Source organism: Podarcis muralis, chromosome 1 (genome assembly GCF_964188315.1).
Source record: "Podarcis muralis chromosome 1, rPodMur119.hap1.1, whole genome shotgun sequence".
Taxonomy (NCBI): Eukaryota; Metazoa; Chordata; class Lepidosauria; order Squamata; family Lacertidae; genus Podarcis; species Podarcis muralis.
In genome coordinates, this window is record NC_135655.1 from 40547990 (window position 1) to 40574097 (window position 26108).

At 39.1% G+C, this 26108-nt stretch overlaps 1 protein-coding gene across 1 annotated transcript in view; it reads right to left on the reverse strand.

Moving 5' to 3' along the window:
- Positions 1–891: 891 nt before the first annotated feature.
- The window catches only part of FMN1 (formin 1), a 118065-nt gene continuing 92848 nt past the window's right edge, over positions 892–26108 (reverse strand). Inside the window, exons 14-17 of the mRNA XM_028722014.2 lie at positions 16831–16882; positions 13667–13816; positions 2981–3065; positions 892–1299 (exon numbers count right to left, since the gene is read on the reverse strand). Of these exons, the coding sequence (XP_028577847.2) occupies positions 1255–1299; positions 2981–3065; positions 13667–13816; positions 16831–16882 (332 nt within the window). The 3' untranslated portion in view covers positions 892–1254. The remainder of the gene's footprint in view (positions 1300–2980; positions 3066–13666; positions 13817–16830; positions 16883–26108) is intronic.

Consider the following 26108-nt stretch of genomic DNA (forward strand, 5'->3'; position numbering starts at 1 on the left):
GTTCAAGAGCGCACATATGTCTGTAAATGATCTTTCTCTCACACACATGCACGAATGTATGGGAAAATGTAAACATGTCCTAAAATCAGTTTCACCAAAATGCTGACTATGAAAGAATATAGGCTTTGGTATAGATTAATGATAAATAATGGAAATGCGTGTTCTACAGCTAGAAGACCAACTATAAATAAAGCATTATTGAATATTGCTAATCTGACCTCATGTTGATACAGAAAGTATTCATTTTGCCATCAGACAAATGAAGAATATAGTATGAACAAAACACCAAACGTTAATGAATGTAGCAGTTACATTATCTATGCCTTATTCAAGTATATATATATATATATATATATATATATATATATATATATATGCTTTCGTAGATTTTCACGGGTACAGGAATGCAGGTTTTGGTGTCCTCGGGTATCTTCCCGTGTAAAAGTTGGGGTGTCTAGGCGACGTTTCGACGAGGTCTCACTCGTCATCTTCAGGCTTGTGCTTTCGGCTTCTTGTTACTGGAACAGAGCAGGATCTCAGTGTTTGAGTTCCTATAAATGCTGTAGAGGAGGTATGGTGTATGTGCCTTTTCTTCTTTTGTTCCTTATATATACCTTATATATATATATACCTTATTCATATATATATATATATATATATATATATATATATATATGAGATTTCTTTCTCCACATGTGCAAAAACAGTATTTCTACTTCCATGGCATTGATTGGGGTTCCTATAAAAATAATCGTAATAAAATACAGAATACATCTGATACACTTAACTTCCACCATTTGCAAGAAGGTAAAGTTAATCCTTTGGATACCATCAAAATCATTTTAAACAGACATTGACTTAGTAAATATTACGGTCTACCAGCACATGAGCCATCCTGCAGAGCTGGCATAAAAGCTATTTAATTCACTGTCTAAAACCCTGCTTTTGCTGTCTTTTACATTAGTGCATTTTGCATAGAGTACTTCAAACAACTTTTAAGAAAAGAACTGCATTTAAGCCACATAAGGAAGAGTTACATAGAACTCTTCATAATTCCCATGTAAACAAACTTCTTATTGTTCCCTCTTCTGCACAAGCCAAGGGATTCAGAAGTCTTTTGAGGATTGTCTGAGGAAGAGAACAGCAAAGCAGAACTTCCTAACATCTAAAATAAGGTGCTCTCTAGGGAATGGGCAGAGGAAAGCATCATGCAAGGTATTAAGTCACACTGCGATTATGTTCATGTGTCTTCTTTCAGTTGGTGGTCGCACTGGCTTCCTTCTGACGTAGCCTCTCTTTCTGTTGTTTAAGAAAAAAAAGGAACTTTATTATCATTCTTCTCTTTAATTTTCCATCTGTTCTCAAATTGCACAGAGTATGTGGTCTAGTACACTTGAAGAATGGAGCAGTCCAAAACCAAAGTAGACATAAGCTTTTTCTTTTCTGAAAATTAATTCCTGAAGTGCCAAGCCAAGACAATGGCAAGCTTTATACAAGCATACTTAGGTTTGCATCTAAGTCACACCCAGAGTAGACACACTGAAATACAGTGGTACCTCGGGTTACAGACGCTTCAGGTTACAGACTCCGCTAACTCAGAAATAGTACCTTGGGTTAAGAACTTTGCTTCAGGATGAGAACAGAAATCGCGCGGCGGCAGCAGCAGGAGGCCCCATTAGCTAAAGTGGTACCTCAGGTTAAGAACAGTTTCAGGTTAAGAACGGACCTCCAGAATGAATTAAGTTCTTAACCCGAGGTGCCACTGTAAATGAATGCAAAGGAGTCATGGCAAACTTATTGATTTTAATGTATCTACTCTGAGTATGACTTACCTGGATACAAACTTAGCCTCTCATATCATCCTAAATATATGCCACTGTATTCTGAAATGCCTTTATAGTTAACATTAGCTAATATTGCACAGCCACAAAATATTAGTAATGTGAATGCAAACAAGAATACTTGGGGAGGGATTAATGTCTCTAGTTACAGAAGTAGATTTTTTATTTTTTATTTTTAAAAAAGAGAAATGTACTAGAGCTGATTTTAGCAGGAGCATCCCTTTCCCACAAAGTGGGACAATACTGTAGTGGTTTCTCATTGCACATACGGAGAGGTCCCTTGATAAAAAAGGAAAACTGTAATAAACCATGATTGTGTGGGGAACCCTGGGTACATAGAAGTTGTGGACTAAAGCCAGTATAGACCAGATAAATTGGCTCACACTCTTCCTTAGGCCAAACTGATAAATGACCATCTCCCCTCCAGGATCACCCCTTTATACCAGACTGTACCAATAATAAATGGCACAAGCATGATTTAAGCACAGTTGGTTGTTTCCCCCCCTCAAATATTGCTGCTAAATTGGATCCACCTTAATTTGGCAAGCCAGCACTGGTTGCATCCAAATATGGCAAAAGAATTTTCCATTTGTCTGTGCACAAATAGAAGAGAGAGCAGCCTATACTGGAGAAAACCCAGGAAGCCAGGCTCGTTCCTAGATAAACAGGGTGACAAATGTAGGGAAAGGCCGAAAATAATGCCCTATTTGCTGCCATTTCAATCTGCTCTCCCCTCTCATCCCCTTCAGAAATGTGATGGAATTTTTAGGAGCACAGGTTGTAAAAGCAGCCCTTGAGATTATTCAGAGTACAGAATGCAGCAGGAAAGAAGAACACCAATGGGTCAGAGACAAGTGACAAAACCGAGACAGCTCCTGAGGACTGATTTTTTCCCCATGCAGACTAGTTTTCCTGGCAAAGGTCTGTGCATGGACATATTGAATTTAAAATTGCAAAGGCTTTTGAATTGACTCCCAGTCACTGCTTCAATCACTCAAACAATATTACTTGAATATATGTACTTTGGGATTGGAAAGGACATGATAGTAAATTGCATTTGAATGGACTAAAACATGCATCCTATTAGCTGTTTTTAAAAGCAAACTAGAAGACAAAGCCATTCCAAAAACACATCATACCAGGCTGGCAGTAGGGTTGATTTTCTTTGTTTCCACTTTCTTTTCTGCAGTTAACTTGTTCACTGTTTGTTGAGCCATTTTGAGTCTGAAACAAAATACACACAACAAATCTTACTGGAGCCAAAGAAATGGTACATAACCAGCATATGCAAGCTGCTTTCAGGAGCGCTTAGTTGTTGAATAAGAATAAGGCTGTGTACACATGATACCTTTATAGCATATTCAAAGCATATTTCCGTTCTCAAAGTATCCTGGGAACTGTAGCTTGTCAAAGGTGCTGCGAACTGTAGCTCTGTGAGGGGAAAATTGCAGTTGCCAGGATTAAGGAGGCAGGGAGAGGGGGGAAATGTGCTTTGAGTGGGTTTAAATGGTATCATGGGCTTACGAAGCCAGTGTGCAAACAAACAAGACAGTATCAAGCCTGAAAGGTTGAAAGGGAACGGTACGCCCCTCTCTGAAAGGCTGGAGAAGATGTTAAGAGCAGAGGCTACAACTATTAGAGGTGGCACAGTGCAAGGGCTGAAAGAGAAAAGCATCATGGCGACAATAGCAGCATTTCCGCTTGCTTCTCTTTCTATAGACCCAGCCTGGGATGTTTCCTGATCATTGTGTTGTCTGACAGAATACTAGAATCAAGCTTTCATATACATCTGTGATTTATGAAGTTTACATGTTGTTTTCCTGTCCTCTGAAGGGTGCCATTGTGGTGTAGTGGTTAAGAGCGGTAGTCTCGTAATCTGGGGAACCGGGTTCGCGTCTCCGCTCCTCCACATGCAGCTGCTGGGTGACCTTGGGCCAGTCACACTTCTTTGAAGTCTCTCAGCCCCACTCACCTCACAGAGTGTTTGTTGTGGGGGAGGAAGGGAAAGGAGATTGTTAGCCGCTTTGAGACTCCTTAAAGGGAGTAAAAGGCGGGATATCAAATCCAAACTCTTCTTCTTCTTCTGCAGTAATATGAGAAAGCTTATTCCTTTAACAGCACTTTGTATTCCTGCAATTTTCACTGGTTAATATACTTTATTACCTTAATGCACACTACCTAAAGTTTTTTTTAAAAAAACTACACTGCTTGTCAAAATGGTGCCCATACAGCTGTTCAGTGTTTGTGACTTCATTATTGTTGCTTAAGGAAAGAGTCACATTACTTTCCAGAGGTCTTATTTCAAACCATACGTACACAGTGTGCTGATAAGAGATACAGAAATGCACTCCCCGTTAATTAAGCATTCAGTGATTAAATCTCAAAGGCTTAACATACTATTGTATGTGACTAATGTTGGTCAGATTTCTTCTCCCTTCATACTTAGTACAAACATAAAACCTCCACACGTTACAGGGATTATAAATCTTCCCATGAACTGCTCTTCATTTTTGCAAAACGTTCTTAAGCTTTAAAATGCATTGACAAATTATGTCCCTGGATGACATGGCGCTGCAAGACCCAAACAAAAGAATCACGGTTGGCTTTCATTAAAAAAGTTCAATGAATATGTAGCTTATATAGCCTTTAATTAATCTACTAACTGTTAGAAGCGTAAGTCCGGCTCACACATAATGCTACACTATGATGGGGGGGGGGGGGCAACCTGTGTCCTTCCAGATGTTGCCAGACTACAATTCCCATAACCTGTGACAATTGGCCTTGCTGACTGGAGCTGAAATCCAACATCTGGAGAATCATAGGTTCCCTATCTGCACAAGGAGAAAGCAGCTGCCATAAACCTCAGGCTCCTGTACTTCCCGATATCTCTCCTCATCCCACAAGTCCAGGAAAAGGATTTCTGGCACAATTTAGTTTCACTTTCTAGTTGGGTTCTCATTACATAGGAAGCAGGGATCATGGCTTAAAAGAAACTTTAGCCAGTTTCTGAACAGGTCAATTTCAGACCATGCGTTATGAAGCTGACTTGTTAAACCACAGTCTCTGATTCATAGGAACAAGTTGGGGTTTGCAGAAAGTGAATTTGTGCTCTCCTTAATTGTTGTTTTTACTAGAAACCGAGAATCCTGTGGCCCACCACTTCTCTTCGTATCTTCAACAGCATAAACTCAGGATCTCATAACAGTCAAATCATAACTAAACATAACTATGAATCAGGATCAGCCCAAGATTGTCCTAGTCCAGCATCCTTTGAAAGAATCCTCGCAATCAGTGGGCTCGAGGTAGCCAACTGGAGACTGGCCAATGGTTCACCACCAAAGTCTATTTTTTGCCTGGCCTCAGCATCAGGAATCAATCTTGTCAAGCTGGGATACTGCTCCAATATAAGTTAATAGAATATGGAGAAAACTACAGTTCTGGATCCAATACAAAACTCAAAATCAAGCAGATAAGGCTACTTCTTCACATGACTTTTTTAAAATCTTGACTGGTGCCAGTGTTTGGATATTGTGACCACTTTCCTGTATCATAACTTGGGCTAAAGTAAGGTTTTTACTTCTATTTTCCATGTGTATGTGAAACAGCTTCATATTTATTCCCTCAATACATTCAAGAACTTTATGCTACACATTTTAGCATTTCCATGAATGAATGGTCTTATATTCTTTTTGTAAACAATTTCAACAACTGAACAGAATAGTTAGAACAGGACTCAAGGCATTATAGTGCCATTGAAAATAACATGGTCATAATAAACCATAGTGTTCTGTTTATCATTTTGGTTGCAGATACTTTACAAACAGATGTTTTATGGGTATATGCAAAGTGTTAAAAAATTCTCAATATCATATAAACATAACTGAGGTTACTTTGTGAATAATTTTGCATTTATCAAAAATAGAGCTGTGAGTTTCTTTGGTAACTCTTTCCACTGCTTTAGATTTAACCAGCTTTAATAATTTGGTGTCATCTGTTCAGCATAACATGCAAACTACATTTTTTGTTGTGAGAACTGATACTAACTAGAGTTTGCAGCCTATTTAATCCACAGAGCAACATCCCCTCTTAATTCATATAATTAACTTTTTTGAACTTTTAGGAAGGGACTGTAACACTACTGCGTTGCATTGATCTGTGAGTGATGCAGCCGGGACCCACTTTCCATTCAAGACAATTCCCATTAATATTTTTTGAATCTTCAGTTAAAATGGAGGGGGAGGGAGGCAAAGAATCTTAAGGAATGCAGTTAGTTTAAACCATGAAATCTGACCATATGTAAGGGGAATCCGTTCAAAAGAAGATTTAGGATCACTCATCATGGTGCAAAGAAGGTCAAAATACGCAAACGAATTGAGAAGAAAGGTTGCTGGTGTCAGCAATAATATTAACACACTTTTACAACTGTTGTGTATTGCCATGCTGTGTGGAAAACCACAACTCAAAGCAACAGAAAAAGTAGAGTTCTGTATTTCAAAAAAACCTTAAACCACCTGATTATTTGCTTCAGAAAAAAAGAACAAAACACACAGCAATTGAGTTTTGGGTAAGAAGTTAAATTACCTTCAAATGTCCCTACCAAATTCTGTTCTGAGGGATCACATTTTCAAACCTATATATCTTCAGATTAAATGCAAGAACCAGAGCTATTTTGAAAAAAAATAATTATACAAATGAACTATAGAAGTTCAAATGAGCCTTTTTTTTTAAAGTACCTTTGCGTCTATAAAGTAAAAGAATAATTTTCACCTTTACAAGAACATACATAGTTGTGCCAAGGGTTAGGAAGAAAAAACACTGCTTACTTAACCCTGTGGCCTCTTCTCATTCTCAACATAGAGGGAGGAAAGAATAGGAATTAAGCCATGAAGTGATCCGATACCCAGAGACTGATTATTAGCCACAGACGGCTTCCTTGCTGGCGCAGCAACCAGTAGATTGGACCTTAAGTCAACAAGTGCTATTAAGTGCTTGTTGGCACTATACACTATCATCACCATATTAAATTCCAACTTGATGATCTGTATTTATGGGATGTGTAAAGGATGCTAGGGTATACTTTGCAGTATGTTATTGAATAGGGTTACTAGCTTGTTGAGGCTGTTGTGTTTTTCAATAGATACAAGCTGTAACTGACAATGTTCTGTTCTGTGGTAAGCTCAATGCTTGTTTTCAAACTGAAGCTTGGAATGTATATTACTTTTTTGTGGAGGATTTTTTTGGGGGGGGGGGGCTTTATGTCAGGTCCACATATAATGCCAAACTACGACATGGCACAATAGAAATGAGCTTGTGTGTGCCTCCCTCTCCTTGTCTGCTCTTCTTACTTACTTACTTCCTGGTTGACTGCATACCAAGTTCACCATTTCATACCTTACATCAGCATGGCATGTTTGGCACTTGCCCTCAAAACCATGATTTCAGGCTGCAAACTAAAGAGTTTCCCCACAAATCAGAAAGCAGCTAATTAAGTGGAGTTTCAGCAAAGGCTCAGTCATGTAATGTGAGACATGCAAACTGACATCTATTGTATGAAAATCCATTGTGACTTATCTGAATTCATGAGACATGTGAAGAATACCAACCATATATTTATTTTTAAAAGCACTGATATCATTCTGTACATGCTTCTGTAGATAAGACCACACATCCCCACCCCTGCTGCTCCATGGTTTCAGGAGGGAGGTGAACAATACAGTACTAACAATGGCCTTTTACGTATGTATGTGACTACAGCAGCTAGAATGCTGTATGCACAGAAATGGAAAGAAGAGACGGTTCAAATGAAGGAGGAATGGCTTCTAAAAGCAATAGAATATGTGCAAATGGCAAAGCTGACAGCAGTATTAAGAGATCGAAATGATGAACCTTTTTTTAAAAAGAAGAATGGAGGCCATTTTGGACTACAGTAGTACCTCGGAAGTCAAATGGAATCCACTCCGGAAGTCCGTTCTACTTCCAAAACATTCGGAAACCAAGGCGTGGCTTCCGATTGGCGGCAGGAAGTTCCTGCAGCCAATTGGAAGCTGTGGAAACCCCGTCGGATGTTTGGGTTCCAGAGAACGTTCGCAAACTGGAACACTCACTTCCAGGTTTGCGGTGTTCGGGAGCCAAAACGTTCGACTCGCAAGGCGTTCGCGAACCAAGGTATGACTGTATTTGAAAAAGCACTAGTCAAATGAAATCATGGGCAAGATTTGAGAAAGGAACAATGGAAGAAAAATGATAAAGTAATTGTATTAGAGGGGTTTCCATAACAGATAAGTTTTATATATAACACAGTAGAAAAGGGTTTGAAGAAAAACACTGTGGAAGTGTGGGTGGGAAGTCAATGCATGAAACAATGTAACTATTTAATTTGAAGTCAATTTGAGAAAAAAAAGGAAATTTGATAAAAATTATATTATATAAAGAATACTAACAATGGCCTGTGAGTGGATGCTCCCACAGATGGAAGGCAGGGAAACATTCTCTCACCCCTTTACAGTCCCCAGTAATTCCCCAAAAGTGCCCTTCAGAAAAGTGTTGGAGATGGTACAATGGGTTCCAGGGGAAATTAGTGTAAATTCTTTCCCATCACTTCTACCATCGGGAGCCTGCACTGGATTAAAGGCTCTTCTGTGAATGAAAGGAGCCCTTCCACTTGCAGGAGGGCAAGTCTAGATTCAAGTCTTTGTAACTGTAAGTGGCTTTCTAAAAGACTATCTATGCAAAATATACTGCATTTTCACAACTGGGAAAATGCAATGCTCCTATAACAGCGGTGCTCCGTTAAAGGAGAGCGGCTGCATCATCCACAATAGCTGAATATACTTTTATTATATAAGAAATCTGATGAAGCAGAAAGGCCCTCAACACTCCAATGGCTGATTTTTTTATATCCATACTCAAATCAGGACTGACTAAAAGTCACTACAGATTAAAAATAAGCCCACGAAAGTGACCGTGTAAATTGACCCTAAAACGGTGTCACATCCCTGTGGTATTGAGAATACCGCATGGTACTGAGAGTAAGATAATACTTTTCAGCTACTTCATTCAAAATTTTCACTCAGCTGAGCAAAACAGCCATACCAAATTTATGACTGTTGGCTACACGTAATATATTTCTGCTGTATCCTTTTCATGTAATATTCATGTAATATTTATGTTCCTGAGGTAATCCAGGAATTTCATATAAACTGCCTTTTGATTTAAGTAGTAAGTATGTTTGCTAGTTATATATAATGTTTGTACCTTTGAGTACCCTCAGATTCCTGTATGCTATGCAGATTTTGTCTTGGGGCAAAAATCAGCTATATTACACAGGCAGCTAATTTATTTTCATGGTAGGTTAAGTGTAGGGCAGCATGGTTAAAGTGTTTCCTCTTCTAAAATGTCTGATAAAAATCTAATTAGATTTCTACACTTTTCTTACATTAAAAGTCAAGTAGTTTTCAGACAAAACAAACCCTTGCAGCCTAGCCCATTGGTTAAAGCTACCATTAACTTGCTTTTTCTTAGTGCGCTAAGAGATGTTGCACTGTCCTTTGAATAACCTCAAAATATTCTAGTAGAACCAATAGTGCCAATAATGTTTGATGTCTTACTATGTCTTAATTTGGTGGAAGGCGCCTAAAGTGGCTGGGGCAACCCAGTCAGATGGGCACCACCATCATCTCATAATTGACAAGTTGGCAAAATAGGATCATTTTGTTGCTAGATGGGCATCCTGTATAAAATTTTGCAAACTTGCCTCTGTTCACATTTGTGTTTTAAAATGTTGTAAAGAAAAGAACAAACTTTATCAACTATTTGAATCATCAGGTACAGTGGTACCTTGGTTCTCAAACGTAATCCGTTCCGGAAGTCCTTTCGACTTCCTAAATGTTTGCAAACCAAGGCGCAGCTTCCGATTGGCTCAGGCACCCAGGAAACAATAGCTAGCAACCACATCGGACGTTCAGCTTCCGAAAAAAATTCAAAAACTGGAACACTTACTTCTGGGTTTTTGGCATTCGGGAGCCGAAATGTTGGAATACCAAGGCATTCAAGAACCAAGGTATTTAACCTTTCTTAATCTAATTGAATGAAACTATTTTTGTGTCTCTTTATTTGACATGTAAACTCTTGTTTATGAAGATGTGCATTGCAAAAGAATTACTAAGGATTCACTGTAATTCCTTCTGGTTGGCCACTGTGAGAACAGGATGCTGGATTAGAATGGAAGTTGACATGCCCCTTTCCTAAGTGTAGAGGCGGCCTTTGTTTTTTGGCACAGGGCATTCAAACATGCAAACTTTCCTTCTTCTCTCTGAGGAATTTTAAATGCTGCAGTCCAAGAAATAGTTACAGCTTGGGTGTATAAACTGGCTCCTTTTCTATTCTGCTGAGGTTATGAAAACAATATGATTACACTAAAATACACCTTAGGAAAATAATTGTTTTTCAAGACATAATGGTTATTTCTCAGTTCTCTAAATGTGTTTCTTCCTGGAAAATACGGCTGGCAAACTGTCACTCATACTTTGTAAAATAACAACCTCTAAAGGGTCATGGTTTTCTAAGCCATTTGAATGTGATAAAGAAACAACTCATCTGTCATTCAAACTTATATACTTGACATCAGTTACTCATTGTCTTCATGAATCATCTACAAGTTGAACTGAGAATAAACTGAAACCTTTAAAGGCTAAAAGTAATCCAATGAAGTCATTAGTAAATAAACACAAGCCCCACCAAAGTATATGAATAAAATTCATGTGTTAAGAAGGAAAAAACAAACCATTCATTCTCATGACAAAATATATGCAAGTCTTATCCTGCTACTCAAGAAGGCTAATCCAGACTCAAAACAGCATATCCAAAATCACATATTTTACTCTGAATTTATTAATATGGAATTCATCATTCCCTCTAGACTCACTGTCTTTCACTTCTTAAGAGCCTGACCTGTTTAAAACTGATTTTGGTTATATACTTTAAAAGACTTGGAGAACTGCTCCACAGTCAGAAGCAGTGCCCACCACTGGAAACTGCAAGAGGGGAGAGTGCTCTTGTGATGGGAAACATAGACACCTGACTGACCACTGTGAGAACAGGATGTTGGGACTAGAAGGGTCATGGGCCTAATCCAGCAAACTTTTATTATATTCTTAGGTACTCCTGACATTTGAAGAAGTGATAGCATCACACCCACAGTAGAGTTGTCTCTGCAGATCCTGTTCATATTGTATCAGCTTTCCCGGTAGCAGCAGGTGGAGTCTATTCCACATTCCGAAATTCCAGCTTTTCTCACTGGCTGCAGTTTTCCATTTCAGTGTTGGGTGAGAAAAGTGAAACGAAATCCAAATATTTCTTCTCCTTGCACTCTTTCTTGTGCAAGGAGAAGCATGAGAACTGCTGCAGAACCTTCCTGTTACACGATTCAAAGACTCTTCTACAAATGTTTGCAGCAGCCCTCCATTATGCTTGTTTCTTTAGTTCACCCAACATTTGGAGGAGATACACTGAGCAACACTGTCCCTTAGCAAACATGTTCCTTGAAATAGCAAGCAAAATTCACTTGCTCATAAGTAGATCTACTCAAGTAACAAATTGCAAAAATTTCTAAAATGACCAATTTCACTTTAGAAGTATCTTCCCCACCCCCCGCAGCATTTCCCCTCTTAGCAGCGAAACTGACTATTCTAGAAGACTGCTGCTTGTGACAAAGGAATCAGCAGATCTATGTGTATAATTAGTACGACAATTTACTGGATTATCTCTATCTGCATCTAATTTAAAATTGCATGCTAAAGGATATTTAAGCTTCTAATGTTGAGCCTGATTAACACTGCTGTTTCATACAGAAGGCCAACTAACTGATAAATGATTCAGATTCCAGAGTAACAATTATTTCTTTATATTCTTGGTACACAAAATAACAGACCTCAAAATATAAAACGTATCAAGTTTATGATTTCTGTTTGTACATATTAGGACTTGGAAGATGTGCAAAATATCTGTTTGGCTGCATCTTGCTTGGCATTTTTCATGCAATCACCCACTGATATTCACCCTAAGGGGCATGGTTCACACTAGGCCCTCAGAAGCTGTGACCTGCCAAGCCTTAGTATGTGATGGATGGACTACATTTGTCTTGGGGAGTCACAAATTCTGCAGCCATCTTGTAATCTTTTACTGTTTACACACCACTTTTTCCCCCAATCAAAGGCTTGCACCTATTTAAAAGAGTGCATGCTTCTGAATGATTGCTCTGGACTCCATCTTTATCACTGAGTGCTCACTGGAAGGACAGATCCTGAAGCTGAGGCTCCAATACTTTGGCCACCTCATGGGAAGAGAAGACTCCCTGGAAAAGACCCTGATGTTGGGAAAGATGGAGGGCACAAGGAGAAGGGGATGACAGAGGACGAGATGGTTGGACAGTGTTCTCGAAGCTACCAGCATGAGTTTGACCAAACTGTGGGAGGCAGTGGAAGACAGGAGTGCCTGGCGTGCTCTGGTCCATGGGGTCATGAAGAGTCGGACACGACTAAACGACTAAACAACTGAACAACAACAGACTAGTCCTAGAGAGCTTGTTAATTTTATCTGCTCATTCATTTTAAACTGGCCTCTTCAAAATTCAATCACAAACTCCAACAAATTTGTTGGGAAGCACATATTCAACATTTAATAAGAGAGAAAGGAACAAACAAAAAATAATGAGTCTGCGCTTGTCCAGAAGAGGGAAAGGTGCACATTAGAACAGGACAAGAGGAACCTGCAACAAGATGTTGCAGCATGGAGTGTTTCTGCTAAGGATAACAGTCATGCCCTCTCCTACAGGAGAATCCACTGGATTCTTCCCACCCTCCCCTACAGTTTTCCATTACCTGTCCTACAGTCAGTCAATGAGCATGCCCGATCCTCATGGGACTGTTTTGGGAGTTCTCTCCCCCTCCGCCCTTAGCTTAAAGTTTTACTTCTAAATGATTTTGTGAGGTTCCCACAATGTTAATGCTACCTTGCTACACAAGGAGAGGCACTCAAGGAGATTTGTATTTCCTATTAGTGTACATGAAAAGAAATACAATAAGAGTGCTGGACTAAAAACACCTATTGGGCAATTCCCTTAATTATTTTACAATAGAATGCCATAACAGAGCAATTGCATACAGTAAAAAAAAGGGGGGAAAGTATATTAAAGAAAGTGCTCGTTTTTCTTTTAATTTTTTAAAAAACAAATCTCAAGAGGTGAAACCTTTTATTTTTAAAAAAGGTTTTAACTAAACCTAATAAAATCACAAGACAGTGGGAGATGCTGCGGCATGGAGTTTGATGTCCACAGCAGGATACCAAGAAGCGGTGCTGTAAATTCAGTGTGGGACTTCAACGCTGTGCTAAGTGTGGCCTGAATCTCATAGGCTACCCTTTGATGCAAGTGTAGTATATTAACTGGAAAAAGCATTCACTTTTATTTGTCTGTCCTGTCTGCAACAGCAATATTGCCTCATTTAGAGCAGTCCAACACAAAAATGCAAAGAGAAGCAATCTGTTACAAATTAGCACAGCTCCCCTTTCATTTTACTAGCTAGTAATTGGAAGGGGTTAAGAAAGTGTAATTTATCAGATTATATGTGTTTATCTTTTTGTGGGGACAGCATCCCTTTGGTGAATTTTCCTAGGCACCCTGAGGGAATAATCTTTCCTTGATGTCCATTTGATCTGAAAGAAAACAATGACGCCTGTGAAATATGGGAGTATAATTTGTTGAGTTTAAAAAGGACCAGTTTCCCAGACTTCTGAAAAAAAATGTATTAATGGCTTTATTAGAACCTTACCTTTCTTTGGAAATGTTTTTGCTCTCTCGTTTCCAAATGGCCTTAAAGTCGCTGCAGAACTCATACCACACCGTGAAAACGTAGTTTGGCGTGGTCTCCTTCTCGCCAGACTTTGGTTTTATCCCGAAGTATCCCACCAATTCTTCAAAGCTACAGTGTTGGGCAGGGGAGGGGAAAATTGTCAGCACATAAACCTAAGGTGGAAGTTCAGTTTCCCTCAGGGCAGATTTCTGACTCAGTAGCCTAGGCTGGCAATTAACATAAATCTGCTATAATCTGGGCACTGTACCAGCAATGGATCCACCCAGCACTTCTGAATTAAATAATAATAATAATAATAATAATAATAATAATAATAATAATGGTGCTGTTTTGGTGGGTGTGTACATTAAGACACAATATGAATGAATATGGGCACGGAAACATTTTAGAAAGCGTCTGATTTTATTTACCAGAATCCTATTGACTTATGCTCATTACCATGGGTATATGGAAGCCCCCAAAGTCCTAGATCAGAGGTAGCATACCTATTTTTGTGCCTGGGGCATATCTGGAAATTTAAGGAACTGTTGTGGGCACCACAAAATACCCATTTCATGGAACAAAAATTGGTGATACTCAGTAAAATCTTCCAAGCAACAGGCTAAACCTTTCCTGCTTTCCCTCCCCCAAAAACCCAAAAATACAAAAAACCAAACAAAACGCAGGCCACAGCTCCTGCCCCCAAATAAGCAAACAACAAAAGCCAAAAAGGTCAGGTAAAAAAATAAAAGATTCTGAAGGAGAAAGTGGTGGGCTTCTTCAAGGATGAATACCTGCAGACACCAGGTATTCATCCTTGAAGACTAGACTGAGATACTGTACAGAATTCACTTCCAAAACAGATTTGGTTTGCTTAGCTCCTTTCCTCCTCCAATTTTGTTGTCACATTAAGGCATTTATATTTCAGTTGGCATTCGCAGCTGTGCAACTGCTTAATGGTTGCATTTTATGATCTATTTATGACTTATTTTTAATTACATTCTTATGCTGACTCTATTGCTACTGTTAATTGTGTTTTCCGTGTTTATTTCTAGGAATTTTGTTTTCTTTTTATTATGGTGCCATTTTATCCTGGAAATTTGTTCTATTTTTAAGCAGTCTTTCCAAATCGCTTGGAATATTTTTGAGGAAAACGACTAACTGCCTTATATATAAAACTGTTAAATTTCCCTTCTAGGGGCACCTAAGTTTAGAACTCTATTCTTACTTCAGAGCCTACACTGTCCAGACTATGAGATGAGCCTGGCTCTGAAAAACCATGCATTAACTAACTTTACCTTCTGTGGGGCGAAGAAAGCTAATTAACTAACTAACAAAAAACCCCAACCCCTTCAGCCTTTTTAAGGGCTCATTCATACTAAGTTTCCTTCACACTTTCTAGGCACAGGTTTCTCTGAGCACTTTTTTTTTGCACTGCCGTTTTGCCCACAAAAAACCTGCTCTTTAATGCTCTCATCAATCTGTGAAAAACCCAAATTGCCATTTGCTCCAATTCAGCGTTAAAGAGCAGGTTTTCCTGGGGAAAGTGGCAGATACGGACTAGGAAAGTATGGACCTATGGCTGGAAAACATAGGCAAAAGGTAAGTGTGGATGAGCCCAGAATTACAGTCTATATTTATTAAAAGCAATGTCAACATCACACCAGTTGATACCCAATGAAAGTCTCCAGGTATAATACCCTGAAAACGATTTATTTTCTCAGGATCTTGGGAAACTGACGACAGCAGCAATGAACAACAGGTGTTATTGCTAATACTTTAAGATTTACCAGGTCCATACTATAGGCTGAAGTACTCTTGAAATACATTAGAAAGAGTCTTCTACTGTTAAACTTGTTTTGCAACAAACTTGTATTAGAATATTAAAATGTATATTAATATCTATACACCTGAAATCTGAACATACAAATCAGTGAAGAGAGGAACAGATGTTTCAACGACAACAACAAAAAGCATTTGTTGCACCAGCTGGGATTCGATGTATCAACTGGGCTTTAGTGTAAACAACAATCTGTACCTACACAGCAAATCCCTTTTGAAGCTGATGACAATTGTAGTTAAACGGTATATAAATTGTCAAGCGTGTGGTAAAATTGTTCCTAGACCGCACCACTTCAGATTACAGGTCTGCATTAAAAAAGACACAGCAGAAATTTTCCCTTAACAAAAGCCAAGATGCTGAGATGAAATGTTCTCAGTCTGCTGCTATGGCTAAGGAACTGCTCTATGGCGCTTGCAGTTTGAGTTTGAGTTCCCAGAGATTCTCTCTTGGAGGAAGGAACACAGCTCAGTCACAGGGTGTTACATGCAGATTCAATCCTGGCATTCCCTAGTACAGCAGAGTGAGGCCCCTGGCTGCAAAACTGGAGGGCTGCTGCCAATGGCTCAGTTTGGAAGGAACGCTGAGTCAAATCATTCCTTACCGTGAATATGCAAGTGTAGTGAACGCCACATGCAAGCATGCAGACTTATGGAGAAATTGCAGCCGCTTTGCTTCTTCTTCAGTTCTGCTGCAGCCACACTACTGTATCCCAAGCCATGACTCAGCACGCCGAGCTCAGTATGTTGCGTAAACCCAGACTAGTAGTTTGTCTCTTTCCAACAAATGTAGCTCAAAGCAGCAGCAGCAGCAGAAAACTGGTGGAGGAGCAAAACATTCCCAGTCTCCTGTCTTGGGAGTCTACCCACTGGTGCATTCAGGCTAAACCATAGTTTGCTTTAGTGCTGTATGCGAACTATGCGTAGACGTTTGAGCCACGCAGACCAATGACCTCACTTAATCTAAGGCAGCTTCTTATATTACCAAGTCTCTGCTTTTTCTGTGCATGTGATTATTTTAATCAATCATTCAACACCCCTCACCAAAACCTGGAGTCTGCAGTAGAACACTCTAGGAACAGTTTTTACCACATAATGAACTGTTTTGTCTAGAAAGCTTCCATTTCAGACAGCTTGTTCCCTAAAGTCCAAGACAAGCTGTATGAAAATGTTGGAAGTATGAGCATGTGTTTAAAAATAAGGACTCTGGTGCATTTGATGATTTTTTTCACTTATTCAAATATATTTAAAGATGAAGTAGGACCTTTCATAACGCAACGTGTTAAAGAATCTGTAATACTCACCACTTCTGCACATTCTCCAAATGACTCTCCACTGTCTTATGTTCTTCTACAGCTACAAATAAACAACATGTTTATTATTTAAGAAAGCAGAATATGTATCTGCATTCTAAAGTATTTTTTTTTATATTTCAGATTTCTCGTACCAAGAGTGAGCTATTTCAAGCATTAAAGTGTATTCTTGTAGACACTGTAGGGTGTAGTGCTGAAGCTTTCCATCCTGAACATGTGCAAGGATTGTGGAGCCCAGTGCAGTGGGGATAAAAGAAGTATTTCTACAAATATCATGTGGGCTCTAAACTTAATTGGATGTACATGCACAGCTTGATAGAAAGAAGCTTTTCAGGGTGTCTTTTATCAGAGAACTATTCTTGTTGTGTTGCAAAAGCATCACATTTATAGTGAGGACATGCATAATTGTCCATTTTCCTGCTTTCCATTTAGCTCTTGCATGCTGAAGCAAACCAAGACAGGTACCTTGTTGCAAGCTCATCATGGCTTCCTAATGTGTGGGTTGAATGCTTGTCTCACACTTGTTTCTATACATGATGTGAACACGAAGGTCACGTAAGTATTAAAAAATGTGGCATGGAGTCACCCTTGCATATCTGCTATTGTTCCTAGAATCACAGAATCATAGAGTTGGAAAGTATACCAAGGGATCAAGTCCAATCCCCTGCAATGCAGGAATCTCAACTATCTAACATCTAGAGGATCACAGAATCATTCATTACAGGTGCTCTCCTCCCTCACCCTTTAAACCACAGATTCCCTTTTATTCAGAGCTTTGGGTGTTCTCGGTTAATAAGTATAGGCCCTCAATTTAGGATCTTAGAAGTTTTCCGCATCTTTGGAAACGAAGCCATTTATTTTCCACTGTCAGCATAATGCAGGCTCTTATAAAAAGGGCAAGATTAAAGTTCCCGATGGAATTTCAAGATGCTGCTCTTCTCATGCTAGAAAGGACAAATATATGAAGACGTCACCAGAGATCTTTTCCCAGGAATCAGAGGTAACCTATAAAGATTCATCAGTTCCTGACAAGGGACATAAGCCATCTCTCCAGACAGTCTGGCATCAGACCAAGAGAGAAAGTTGTGCTGTCTGATCCATTCTTGACAAAAACGCATGTTCTGGGAAATCTCTTCTGGAACTCCAACACAACATAGCCTCTGGAGTAGAGAGGCATATATCATGTAATAATTGGATTTCAGTAAGCATTTCTTTTGCATTGAATACGCCATTAATACCACTTATCTAAATAAAGGTCTGCTGGATCTGGTCAATGGCCCATCCAGTCCGGCATCCTGTTCTCACAGTGGCCAACCAGATTCCTGTGGGAAGCAGGACCGGAGTGCAACAGCACTCTCCCCTTCTTTGGTACCCAGTTACTGGTTTTCAGAAGTATATAGCTTCCAACAGGGGCAGCAGAACATAACCATCACTGTTGGTAGCCACTGATAATCTCATCCACCATGAATTTGTCTAATCCTCTTTTGAAGCCGCTCAATCCCACAGTTTAACTATGTTCTGGCTGTTAAACTATGTGCTGGCTTTCTTGAACCTTCCAATATTCAGTTTCAATGGATGTCCATGAGGTCCGGTACTATGAAAGACAAAGAAAAATGTTTCTCTGTCCACCTTCCTCATACTATGCAAAATTTTATACACCTCTATCATATCTTCTCTCACTCGCCTTTTCTTTAAACTAAATGTTGCAAAGGTGCAAGCTACTGCCCAAAGTAAGTTTTCTTTATTTAATGATTGACAATTATGTAGGCGATAGACAAAATGAAATGAATTTGACCAGATTGTGAATTAATTCAAACCAATTTTTTAAAAAATCACATAGAAAACTTGCTTTATGTGAGGAACTCTGTTCCCATTGATACACAGAACTAGAGCTAAAAAACCTGGCTCTAGCTAGACAATTATTGAGTACAAATTCCATAAAAGACAGACATGTTAATTTGCTGTGGCAAAAACTACACAAAGATTGGTGGCACCTTTCAGACTGATGGAGGGCATTTTCACATCTCACTGAAATAAATCTCTGAGCTTCCATTCATTTTAATGGATCTCAATAGCACTTTTTGAAAAGTAAAGTGGGTTAAGAAAGCTCCAACACCAGACTGGAGATCACCTCATCCAAATCAGGCAGGGAGACTATTTGAGCAGTGGGTTGTCTAGCACATTAATGGTATCTCTGCTCTGCTCAGAAGTCCACCATTAGGTGCATACACTCAAAATTAAAAAGGTAAAGGACCCCTGACAGTTAAGTCCAGTCGCAAATGACTCTGGGGTTGCAGTGCTCATCTCGCTTTACTGGCCGAGGGAGCCGATGTTTGTCCGCAGAGAGTTTTTCTGGTTCATGTGGCCAGCATGACTAAGCCGCTTCTGGCAAAACCAGAGCAGCGCACGGAAACACTGTTTACCTTTATGCCAGAGAGGTACCTATTTATATACTTGAACTTTGACATGCTTTCAAACTGCTAGGTTGGCAGGAGCTGGGACCAAGCAACGGGAGCTCACCCCGTCGCGGGGATTTGAACCGCCCACCTTCCGATCGGCAAGCCCTAGGCTCAGTGGATTAGACAACACTCAAAATTAAGTAATTGCTAAACTAGACCGGAAAATAAAAATCACATAAACTACTGCAACTTTACCTCCCTGCCCTCCAGAATCACTTAGATTTGCCAGCTGCTGCATCAGGAAACCAAGTGCACAAAATGTGGACCAATTTACAATTCCTGTCCCATCCAGCCAGATCTCCAATATATGCCAGGTCAGCTCATGTATACAAGGCCAAATTCGGGATGACCAAGTCCTTGACATGTACTCGCCCGATATGTAGCATAATTAATATTCCCCCCCCCCCCCCGAATCATGGTCCTGATCCTTCCTGGTTATTTGATTATTTTAAAACTCTCTGTGTTAATTGCTTATGATCAATTAATGAAATGTCTGTTTTTGTTCCCAAGTCCCGTTCCCCCCAGCATGGGGGAATTACACTGGTGTGGCCCAGCTGTACCAGGAATTGGCTGGCTAAATCAGAGAACTGCTCAATCCTAACTTGCTCATCCTTGCTCATCTTGGGTTTGGATTGCTCCCTTAAGATGTACAAGAGACCTGCGGGTATAGGGCAGTACAGTGGTACCTCGGGTTACATACGCTTCAGGTTACAGACGCTTCAGGTTACAGACTCCGCTAACTCAGAAATAGTACCTCGGGTTAAGAACTTTGCTTCAGAATGAAAACAGAAATCGTGCAGCAGCAGCAGCAGCAGCAGGAGGAGGCCCCATTAGTTAAAGTGGTACCTCAGATTGAGAACAGTTTCAGGTTAAGAACGGACCTCTAGAACAAATTAAGTACTCAACCCGAGGTACCACTGTATACAAATTTAATTAATTAATTAACAACAACAACATTTTTAAGGGGCAGTGTTTAACAAATCTTAAAAATGCCAGGTTTTATATGCGCAATACTGTAACCTAACCTGTTTTCAAACCAGTGTTGCTTTGATGTTTAAGAAGTGTACATATGTAAGTATAGTGTATACATATTTGTGCATGTGGGTGTGCAAAGGGTGAGATACTACTCATCCCTAAACTGGAGGGATTTTGGAAGTCTTAACATTTTTCAAGTCCACGGTACATGAAATCTTGAGTATTCACATGCAAAAACACTGATTATATTTATGCATTCAGCCCACAGAACAAATTCAACTGTTTATTATCAGAAGTAACACAAGGAAACTAAGAAAATATGCTCTGTTTAAAATAGGATAATGTTGCCTATATATTTGTCAAAATAATGTTGAAGTTTAGTTTACTAGGTATTATGGCAGTGAGGCCAGCTAAGCCAGATATTATATATTCATTTTTCTTTCGTATCTTTCAATATAAACGACAATCTTCTCCCCCTAGAAATTTGCTTTTGAAAGACAGATTGTTTTACTTAAAGAAAACTTCTGCTTAGAAGATGAAAGATGATATTTTAAATTTTGTTTTCAATTAATATATTCTTTAGCAACACTTCACTAAAATATACTGGTGCTAACAGAATACCCTGCACGCCTCTAAATTTAGATTATGCTGAAAGTAATGTTTTTCTAACTGGAAACTGTAAAAATCTAATTTTGCAAAAATATTCCCATGCAATTAGGTTAAAATGACGTTAATCTATCATTCCTTTTCCAGCTGGGATTACAGATAATAACTTTTAAAACACGTTCTTATTAAACATAACAGAAATGTATGCTAGTATTACAAACAGAATGTCATTGATTCATACTTCTGAGATTGCTAAGCATACCCAAACAGTTTAAGAAACTTGAAAATTAGTTTTAATCCCTTTTAAACTCAGTAAATTTAAACTAATCTATTCTGCAGGCAGATTTCACATATAAAATCTTCTAGCAAGAATTAGAGAAAAAACATAAAGATCAGCACATTCTTAGTACGGGGTAATATGTTCAAAATTATGATAAATGATGGTCCATAAGAATAGGAAACAGGTCTTCTCTAAAACATGAGACTGTTATAAATACCCAGCTAACAAGTAAATTGCTTTATATATCCAGCCTGATTTGTAAAGAATGGGTCATTGTATGTGTGTGTGTGTGTGTGTGTGTGTGTGTGAGAGAGAGAGAGAGAGAGAGAGAGAGAATGCATAGGGGCAGAATGAAACTAATTTTAGGAAAAAACATATGAAAGTGAAGGCTTGAAATGTTTTAGAAGAGAAAAACCACAGCATTACCTCCTCCTGTGGGATGCTAACAATGATTTATGAAGCTGAGGTTATTTCTTCACATTGAGCTTTGTAAAGATTGGTTTCACATGATCAGGTAAAAATATAGGCATGCAAGATGTGCAGCAGACTCACAGATCAGAACATATGCAAAACTATGTTTTCCTAAAACAGTTAAAAGGTGGAAAGGATATAAAAAGAACCAAGGGCTTTCATTTTCATTTATTTTCCCTCCCTCATTAGGACATTCTCCTTTTATGAAGTTAAGCCACTTCTGGTGGTCAGGAGCAGAGGCTCATTGTAAATGCACAGCAGGACAGTGGCAAAGCAGAGATTAATTCTTCATAGATTTATATAGACTTTTCCCCACTGTTAATTGCTTTGTACCATTTCAAAGGTGCTTATGTTGCCTTTTTTATTGTTGGTTACTGACTTTATTCTGGCATATGGTGGTTGGCGCCAAGTCAGAAAATGAGCATTTTATACCAGAATGAAAATTGGATATTTGACAGTTTCTGAAAGAGAGCATGGAGCAAAGAAGTTGTGCGACAAGATTTATAGCATATTTTATATGGAGCACATCTGTTTCTTTGCTCATTTAAATGTATATTTCAATCACAGTGAATAGATTAAAGGCAAAAATGGATATGTGTGTGAGTGTGTGTTTGGAAAAATAAAGAACTGCAGTACTCAGTTTTTTTATCCAAGTGTTGCTTGGAAGAAAGTGAAAATTTCAATAGCTTTTTTGCTTACGAGAGTCAGAAAGCAATATCTGAGAATATTCAATGTTAGAAATGGTTTGCAGCAGCTTTAATATCCATAAAGGTACTGGTCAGATTGTGAATTGCATCTTAATATACAAAACCAGGCCACAAGCAAATGATCCTGCATAATGTTAAAAATGAAATGAACATGTGAGTCTATTTCTATTCTTTTCCTTCATAATTTACACCTTTAAAGCTGCGTGCATTGATGCTGAGCTAGAAAAAGGGCTTGGTTAGACCAGTGGTCAAAACTGCGCTGAACAGGGTTGCTGTTTTTTTAGTTCAGAATATAGCCATGTCTGAAACATCATAACTAGATTGAAACTACCTGCCCAAAGAGTTAAATGAATTATGTAAGCCTCTTTACACTTGTTTCTCACACTTATTTCACACTTTGGCCAACAATATAACCAGATGCAAATAAGGTACTGACAGTATGTCCATGTTTAACTTGTACAGAATTCATAATAGGTAGTAAAATCAAGTAATGTTTACTATGTGTGCACACTGGAACTGTGTATTCCCTGAATAACAAGGCAAATTGGGGTGATTCAGGGCACATCCTCATGTTCCCAAGTCAGAGCATACCATTAACAAGGCATGTTGAAGTGGATCATAAGAAGTCTACATGATTTCCACATCTAGGAAAGTCAATGGAAGACTCTAGGCCAAACCAGGCCACCGAGGGTACTACTTGTCTAATGAAATTGGCATCCTAGAGACAAAACAGGGATGTTGAGGGACAAATGTCTATAGAAATAGGATTTGGCAGTTTAGTGACCTTGAAGAGATAGGGACAGCCTTGGCTCTCCACACCCCCGACTCTATTCACAAAGCAGTTTTCCTGTGAAAGCTAGTTGCTGACTAAGGCCTTGGGATCTCATTTACCTTTTCTGTATCTTCATGAAGCATGTAGGCTGAATATTCATGAAGGATTTATATCCAGTCACCTGATCCCTGTTCACAAACCAGCCTTCCTAATGTGGACTAACAAATGTGCTCACCGACATATGATGGTGACGTAGCAGACCAAATGGTGCTTGGGCTGAAAGAAGGCAGATCGCCACATATTCAAAAATCATGTATAGGAGTCATTGAGGGATATTAGGACACAGGGCAATTGTTAGACCAGTGTGAAATAGTCATTCCTTCCCACTAAACAATACTCTTAGGCAGTACTTCAGAATTTTAAACATGGAAAACCTGAAAATGAGTTTGTATAAGACTGCTGCATTTAAAATGAATAACCACATCAATGAATAAGGGTTATAAAGAAGTTAATCCATTATGGCTTGAATGCTATACATCTGTGTCTATGGACATGAATAATTCTGACGTGGTCTGAGATAACTTCCGTTATCAAAAGAATAGTTACTTCCTGGTTGATAAGGACAGCAACTGCCAAACCAGGTGGTTTAAATGAGTTAACTTGTACTAATTTGATCCCTTTATGTACAACACAACTGTGAAGAAGTGACTGTAATGGTGTTAGGACAGCTTTCTTTTCATTAGATTGCAAAATTTCAATTAAGAGTAGCGTTTGCTACTTCACAGGGCGAGATCCATTTCATATCCGAATTTGTGTACACTGAGCCTCTTTCTACAACTGCACACAACAATTACATGGGCAAATAAACATTCCTGTTGAAAAGAGAATCTCAGTATTATCTCCTTGTAAGATTCAGTTTTGCTGTTGAGAGCAGACAGTCATATCCTATCCCTGGCACTATTAACATGTTTCCAGTCGCCTGCAGCTGTTGCAATTCATGGCCATGGAAAGAAAGGGGAAACATGCCTGAGCATGAGGCAATGAAAATCAGGATCACAATAAATGTTTAGCAACAAATGGAATTTGAAAAACATGGAAATTATGGTTATTCAAACACTGTTTCACTAAAAACATATGCCATAGACGGAAAAATTGATGAACTGTGAAGCATATTTCTGATTATTTTAAATTACTATTCCATTGTGTTTTTACCACTAATTAAAAATATCCACTAATTAAAAATAGTAATGTGGCATATCATGCTTTGGCTATCAACCATCCAGGAGTTTCTTCCCAGATCAGTCCTTTATGAGTAAGAGCAGCTGGCCTCACATATGCTAACATGTTCTGCCTCTTCTGTAACAAAGAATATAAAGCCATTTTGCTTTCCTACATGGAGATTATGTGTGAATGTTATGTATGCAACAGCAGACCAAACGTACAAAGAATAGGTGAGTAAGTAGCAGGGAATGCTTAAAGAAACGTATCATTAGACTATTATGGGATACTTCATTTAGGGCCGGGGCAGGGGAGAGTTAAGAATTCTTTTCCTTACTCAGGTTGTCAAAAGTAATAGTTGATTTTTCCAGTAATTATCATTTCTCGACCTTTATAGAGATGATTTTTTAAAAACGTACTTTTGCTCTTAAAAAAAAATACCTGCACACCAGCAGATCCAACAAAATAGCAAGGTTTTCTGCCTCATGCACAGCCTGTGCAAATGAAACACTTCCAATCCCTTAACAATAGCTAAAGTACTGGGAATAGGTGGTCTGCACAAGCTTTTACTAGGTAAGATATTTAGCCTTATTACTACAGAGAAGGTATCCTGCTCGCAGGAAGACAGACACTTGAACAACAATCAGTAAAGCTGTAAACTCCTGCACTAGTGGAAGGGAACACACAGCCTTTAAGGGAGGCGTGACCAACATGGTGCTCTGCAGATCCTGCTGGACTACAATTCCCATAATCCCTAACCACTGGTCTGGTTGACTGGGGCAAATGGGAGCTGGAGTCCCACAGCGTCTGGAAGGCACATTTGCTACTTTTGCTTCAGGAACTGGAGGTGCAGAGCTGAAAACTTTGAATACTTGTTTTAAGTCTAGCAACAATCAACACTATGCTATTCTCAGCAAACCGCTGAGCTGAGCTGAAATTCTGAGAAACAGTTTTAAGATTAATGTAGTGTGGTCCATCAATGAACACATTTCTAGGCACAGGATAGTAATACGCGGAAGCAAGATTCTATTGCATAAGTGAATAATTTGAGGGGGTTCATCATTTTCCAACTTCATCACTGTCAAAATCAAGAGAACCATGATTCTCTCACGCTTCCTGGGGCGACAAACACGACAACATCCATGCAATTAACAATTGCATGAATGGTTGTAAAGAGCGGGTGCAAGGGCCCCAATCCAGATCAGGACTAGAGAGTGGGGGCACACTCTATTTATTCCTACCCCATTCCTAGGGGCCCCAAACCTGCCATTTCCTCTAAAGTGGTGTAACATCCATTTTGCCCCAAGGCTCCTGAATAATTTCAGCATGACAGTCCTTTTTAAGCAAACCTCGCATATCATAGAATACATTGTGGGGAGACAAGTTTATCTGTAGAAAAAGGCTGGGAAATTATTAACAACTGGAGGTAGGTTTTTCCCATATGCTTTTTTTGATTATTTAGGGTTGCTTAATTTGAACAGAAGGCTGGCTCAGAGTTTAGTAGAAGGCAATATATATCAAAGTGTGCGAGACTGCTGGTGTTAATGTGCACATATACACAGCGCTTTCTCAAGCTCACTTACTGCTGGAGCCATAAATATAAACTGCTAATTAAATGAGATGAAAAGACCACCAGAACAGACATACCTGTGACTGAAACAGTCCTACTGTGGAGGCCTTCCCTTGCAGGAACCCTGCTAAGTTTATGGGGGAAGCTTAATATATGTATTACATTTTCTAGAAACGTATCATTAGTGAGGGGCAGGAACCTATGATGAGAT